This window comes from Vitis vinifera, chromosome 10 (genome assembly GCF_030704535.1).
Source record: "Vitis vinifera cultivar Pinot Noir 40024 chromosome 10, ASM3070453v1".
NCBI classification, from domain to species: domain Eukaryota; kingdom Viridiplantae; phylum Streptophyta; class Magnoliopsida; order Vitales; family Vitaceae; genus Vitis; species Vitis vinifera.
Window position 1 is genome coordinate 16,013,394 of NC_081814.1, and position 6,726 is coordinate 16,020,119.

A 6,726-nucleotide genomic window follows, 5' to 3' on the forward strand; every position below is an offset into this window, starting at 1 on the left:
ATTAAGGGGCACACCCTTAAAAGTTGTGATGAAAGATGCCCAAAAGGAGGCTAAGAAATGAATTAAGTCCCAAAGACCCTTTGAAGTCCTCTAAAATCCTGTCAATTCTCTTTTTCCACACAACCTATATCAGAGCAAGACAAGCAAACTGCCATAAGACCTTGCCTCTACTGGTATTTCCCAATCCTCTATATGAAATAATCATTATATCACATATACTCATAAGAGGAACCCAATCCATATGAACCAAGCCAAATAGTCCATGCCAAAGCCCCAAACTCAATGGGTTATATAAGAAGATATGATCTACCATTTCACCACTCTCCATATACAACAAACAAACATCAGGACTGATGGCTTTGTAGGATCTTCTCAGTTATAGAATGTCATTGGTGTTTACCTTCTCAAGTACCACTAACTAAGCAAAGGATTTGACCTTAAATGGGGCTTGCGATTTTCAAACAAAATCAATAGGGAATGATGGGGTTTGATCACTCTGGTTGGATAGGACTAAAAAGAATGAATTTATTGTGAATAAACTTGAAGAGGATAGAGACCAAGCTCTTGAGTCATGACCAAATGAAGATAAGTGCAACTGTGAAAAAGAGGACATGAGTCTTCCAAGATCTTCTATTTCAAGATCCGAAAGATTGTGACGGAGGTTTAGATTTCAAGAGAAAGGATTAGTGGACCCAAGAACTAATGAGATAGTGAGATTTTTAATTGTGACAATTCTGAATAGACCTATGAATTGAGCACACAAAGGTTGATCCCCCCACCACAAGTCTTCCCAGAGCTAAATTCTTGTCCCATCTCCCACCACCAGCCAAGCGTCTCTAGAAAAATCTGGAAAGACCTATGCAATGGCCTTCCAAGGACAATGATGTGACCACCTAACTATGGTGTCGGCATGCCACCCATTAGTATGTGTCTCATAAATGCTTAGGATAACCTGATGCAAAAAAGTGTACTTTTCCTCAGGAAACCTCCAAAGCCATTTCCCTAATAAAGTGGATTCCTTATAGAAATCTTCCCAAGCCCTAATCTCCCTTCCCCTTAGCCTTACACACTAAGTCCCAACTAACGAGATGGTCTCTCTTATGCTCCCCCAAACCCTAACCATAGAAAATCTCTTTGCAATTTCTCAATTTTCAGTGCCACTAAAGAAGGAATCTTGAACATGGAAAAAAAGTAGCAAGGAATATGAGATAAGCACGAATGGATAAGAGTTATCCTCCCACCTAAAGACAAATAGGCCTTTCTCCACCCGTCCAATCTTCTCAAAACTCTCTCAATCATCGAATCCCAGAATACACCTGCCTTTGGATTCCCCCCTCCAATGGAAGTCCCAAATATGGAATAGGCCAATCCGACACCTTGCAATCAAGGACCAATGCCATCCTACCGAGTCAATCTAGATCAATGTTGATGCCAAAGAGGTTACTATTCTCTAGATTGACTTTAAGTCCAAAAATATGCCTAAACACTACCAAAAATATGTCCAAAAATATTATTATTATTATTAATTATTCTCTATAGACTTTAATTTGATTTGATTTGAATTTCATTTATTTAGTTATTTTATAAAACTTTAACAAAATATCACCATGTGTTATTGGGATGACTTAGGAGACTTAATGATTTGGATACCACATGTACAATGTTAGACTCCGCCATTTGTCAAATTCTAATTTGTTGAGTTAAAAAGTCAAAATGATAAATTGTCAAATCCAAAGATCAATTGAATAGTGACTTGAGCCCATCAAACTTTTGGTGTCTAGAGAATGAACTAGGGGAGATGGCGAAGAATATGGAGGAGGAAGAAGAAGAGGATATGTCACTAGGTGTAAGGGTTTTTTCCCTTTTTTTCTCTTTTGGGAAAGAGTGGGAAAAGGGAATATTGGGTCTGGATAGGTGGGGTGTATTGATAAAATATAAGGGCTAAGATGAGTGAAGAAATAGGTGGATGAGGAAATTGAAAAGGTGGTTGGGAAATTTTCCTTGAGAAATTTTTTTTTTTTTTTGATAAGTAAAGCAAGATATATTAAAAAAGGGCAAAGAGTTACAAGTATACAGGGGGTATACAAAGCAACAAGCCCCTCAAAAAGCCAAAAAAAAAACGAGCCTCACCATCCCTTAGATGGACGCCAACCATTCTAGGAACCCTATAAGGGACATACGCTCCTTACCAATATACAATCTAGCCCAACTCCACAAACTACACACAAAAGAATTCTTAAGCTTTTGGATATTAAGCTCTCCTCCCCTAAAAGCTAACCTATTTCTTTCCTTCCAAACCGTCCAAAAAATACACAACGGAATGGATTTCCATATCTTTTTCCTTTTCTTTCCCACGAAAGGGCCCCTCCAGCTAGTTAGAACCTCCTTTACAGTTTCTGAAAAAACCCACTGCACACCTGATAACCCAAGAACAATATCCCACAAAACTCTGACTACTATACAATGAATAAGAAGGTGATTTACAGTTTCTTCTTCACAACCACATAGAAAGCAGCAGTTAGGAAGTTGCCATCCTCTTTTCTGAAGTCTATCAAGAGTGAGCACCCTCCCCCAAGTAGCCTCCCAAGCGTAGAATGCAACCTTGGTTGGAACTGAATCCACCCAAATGCATCTAGCAGGAAAACCAATATCATTCGGTCTGGTCACCAATCTATAGGCTTCTTTCACCCTAAATTTACCATTCCTTCCTCCCTTCCAACGGACTGAGTCTTCCTCCATAGAAGGCTTGAAATCCCTCAACACATGCAACAATTTCCCTATCATCTCCATCTCCCAATCATTAAAGTCCCTCAAAAATCTTAGATTCCACCCCCCTTGGCCAAAATTCTGATCCCACATCTCCTCCACAGTCGCATTCCTATGCGAAGCCATAGCATATAGGTGGGGGAAACTTTGGGCCAGCCTTGTATCCTCACACCAAACATCAGTCCAAAAGTTGATTTTGTTTCCTTTCCCAACTATGAACCCCATGTTATCCCAGCACCAGTCAGATTCCTTCCATATTTCCTTCCAAACCCCCACACCGATAGTTCCATAAGCCTTCTTTGCTCTCCATCCAAGGCCCTCTTGCCCATATTTCGCTACTATCACTTGTTTCCATAGATCATCTCTATCAATAGCAAATCTCCAGACCCATTTACCAAGCAAAGCTTTGTTCAGGAACACCAACTTCCTTAGGCCTAGACCTCCCTTGCTTTTATCCTCACAGATCGCCTCCCACTTGATGAGATGAGCTTTCTTTTCCTCACTTCCCCCTCCCCATAAGAAATCTCTTTGAACTTTATCTAACCTCTTAGCCACTGACTTAGGCATTCGGAACAAAGACATGTGATAGATTGGCATGCTAGCCAACACGCTTCTTATAAGAGTGATTCTCCCCCCTTTTGAAATATATTGACGTTTCCACCGTGCTAGTCTCCTTCTCACTTTCTCTTCCACCCCATCCCAAACTGAAGAGGCTTTATGCGGAGCCCCTAAGGGCAAGCCCAAATACTGAGAAGGAAGAGATCCCACCCTACATCCTAATTCCACTGCCATCTCCTCAATCTCCTCCACCACACCAACTGGGATGATTTCACTTTTGTCCAAGTTGATCCTTAGGCCTGATGCTGCTTCAAACCACAAAAGAATCCAACTCAAGTATGTTAAGTGCTCTTTGTTAGCCTCACAGAACACGATTGTATCATCAGCAAAGAAAAGATGGGAGATTTTTAGATTGTGCCTCCTATCACCCTTGATACTGCAACCTGTAAGATAGCCCCCCACAACCGCCCTCCTAATTAGGGCATCTAGCACTTCCATTCCCAAGACGAAGAGGTAAGGGGACAATGGATCCCCTTGACGGAGCCCTTTAGAACTCGGGAAGAAGCCAGCTGGGACCCCATTAACCAGAACTGAGAACTTGGCTGTAGAAATACAACTCCACATCCACCCCAACCACCTAGGACCAAAGCCCATTTTGTGAAGAGTCTTCAGCAGGAAGTTCCAATTAATGCTGTCATACGCTTTCTCAATATCCAACTTGCATATGAGCCCTTTCTCTTTTCTTTTCTGCCATGAGTCTATCACCTCATTTGCAATAAGAGAAGCATCAAGGATTTGCCTCCCCATCACAAACGCATTCTGAGTAGGGGCTACCACTTTGTTTAGCACTCTCTTGAGTCTATTAGCTAACACTTTAGCCATCAATTTGTATAGCCCCCCCAGGAGGCTAATGGGTCTAAAGTCACCCAAGTCATCCGCTCCCCCTTTCTTAGGAATCAGAACCAGGAAAGTGTTATTGAGGCTCTTGAGGAAGGATCCTTGCTCATGAAACTCCTTAAACATCTTTCCTTGAGAAATTTTAAATACACCCATCTCATTTTTATATTTTTCTGAGGACAAATATGCCCTTCTCCTGTTCATTCACACGCACTTAACTTAATTCTTCTTCTAAGCTCATCTCATGCAATTTTCCCATAACCATAAAAAAAAATTAGGAGACTAGTGCTGTTTTGAAGACATGGACAAACAAATCATTGTCTATAATGATGATAAAAGTGAAAAGATGAGTTCTTTTTCAATTTTCTTTTGCATTCTGTTGCATTTTCAGAGCTAGCAGAGAAGGAAGTTTGTCAAAGGGTGTCCGGGTCTCCAGGTTCAGATGCCTTTCATAGTGTTCAGACATGGAAATCGGGACACCATGAAAGGTATCTAACATTGCTCTATTTTGCATAACCCATCTAGAACTAGACACCCACACACCATCCTTCTTGTTTCTTCAACCTGTTTCATTTCCATTTTCACTTTGTTTCTTCACCATTTTCATCCTAATGCAATTTAATCATACTTTGAACAATAAATTCTATACAATTTATGGAAATGGTAGGAGAGATAATCCCTTAGGGGTATTCTAATGCTCTCAAAACAGGGTCGTGGACTCAACAAAAAGGGAGATACAAATGAGGAAAATAGAAATAAGTTTTAAGGTTGAAGTGTGGAAGACGAACTAAAGAAAATGGTGGAAGATGAGGTTGAAGTACAAGGGTGCTTTTGTAATAGAAAGTGAGTATATTAATAAATTATACAGATTTAAGAGGATGGGACAAAAATAGCAGGTGAAAAGAGAATTGAAGCTGAGCAAATTTAACATTATCCATCCCGCTTCCAAAAACCAAAGTGGAATGATAATGCTTAGATACCCTTAATTTCATAAATTATTAAGGACCTTAATTTCATAAATTATTAAGGATATGCTACTGAATCAAGAGGCAATTTGGAGAATAAATAATAAAATAAATCATTTTCCCGTCTAAAAAATTAGTTTGAAAGAATCTATTCTGGCAGAAGTTACCCTAATTTTGTAAACACTACCAGGCAATCACTCAGTATGGAGAACAGGTAATTTGGAGAGTAATTTGAAACGAATAATGGACTTTCACCTATAGATGTCACTAAGTGTTTCACTACAATATTACAAAGCACATGCATAAAGTTCTTCAATCCTTAATTTCATAAATTATTAAGGATATGCTACTGAATCAAGAGGCAATTTGGAGAATAAATAATAAAATAAATCATTTTCCCGTCTAAAAAATTAGTTTGAAAGAATCTATTCTGGCAGAAGTTACCCTAATTTTGTAAACACTACCAGGCAATCACTCAGTATGGAGAACAGGTAATTTGGAGAGTAATTTGAAACGAATAATGGACTTTCACCTATAGATGTCACTAAGTGTTTCACTACAATATTACAAAGCACATGCATAAAGTTCTTCAATTCTACAAATATTTCCCAATGTGAAAAACTATTGCAAAGAATCGAGAGAGGGTACCTAGGGCAACAAGATGCTGAATTCTTCCAGCATCAACGAACCGCTCAGAGAAGAGTGTTTTAAGGAAAGCTTCACTGCCCTTAACATCCACATCATTCACATGGCCGTATCCACCCAACACACCATCCACCGATGCCTCCACACCCTTTCTTCCACAATAACACGAAAAAAAAGAAAAGAAAAGAAAAGTTTTAGATTGTGTTTGGTTGGCGAGGAAATTGAGGAAAAAGTTTATGTATGAAAGCGCTCACTTCCCAGTAGCCGACGCCTTTACGGTACCAGTCCGTCTTCTTGTGAGGATCTGCTCCATCTCCGATTTCAGCTCTCCACATCTCCTCCGCGTTCTTGAATTCCCGGCCCTCAGAATCTAACCCACTGGCCTCCATCTTTGCTCTCCCTTACTCGCGACTGGACCCGCCAAGTGAGTGGCGGCACTCTTCAACGTTTTGCTTTGTTATTAGAAACGGAGTAGGGATCGGTAAAAATCAGTCGGGTCGGATTTCATGTTGAGTTACAAAACCGTTAGGGTGAGTTCAATACTGACCCGCCAATGAAAATTGTGGTATTTTTTTATTTTTTTTTTCACGAAATGTGAACAGTTCAATAATCACCTTATGAACGTTGTCACAAATAAAATTTTATTAAGAGTTATTGGGTTATTGATTTATATGTCCTAAAATTTATGTATTTTCCATTTAAGGAGAAAAATTTTAAGAGAGAACATTATTTATGATTCAAACCCAATCCGATTATCAGAATCCATTAGAATCAAGAAACTCATAATGGGTCTATCTACTTTGAGTTTTGGAAAACAAAGAGTTTCTGTTAGAACTAGTTATATAAAAGAGTTTTGTAAATTGATTATTTAGAGAGGACATGGCAAAGTCATAGC

At 39.3% G+C, this 6,726-nt stretch overlaps 1 protein-coding gene across 3 annotated transcripts in view; it reads right to left on the bottom strand.

Annotated features, from left to right (window-relative positions):
* LOC104880540 (alpha N-terminal protein methyltransferase 1) overlaps positions 1-6,409 on the bottom strand; it is a 44,495-nt gene extending 38,086 nt beyond the window's left edge. Inside the window, exons 1-2 of one of the 3 annotated variants that reach the window (XM_010657485.3) lie at positions 6,086-6,409; positions 5,835-5,979 (exon numbers count right to left, since the gene is read on the bottom strand). In XM_010657485.3, the coding sequence (XP_010655787.1) occupies positions 5,835-5,979; positions 6,086-6,220 (280 nt within the window). In that variant the 5' untranslated portion in view covers positions 6,221-6,409. The remainder of the gene's footprint in view (positions 1-5,834; positions 5,980-6,085) is intronic. The other 2 variants (XM_059740284.1, XM_059740285.1) reach the window with 2 other exon arrangements.
* Between the last annotated feature and the right edge of the window lie 317 nt (positions 6,410-6,726).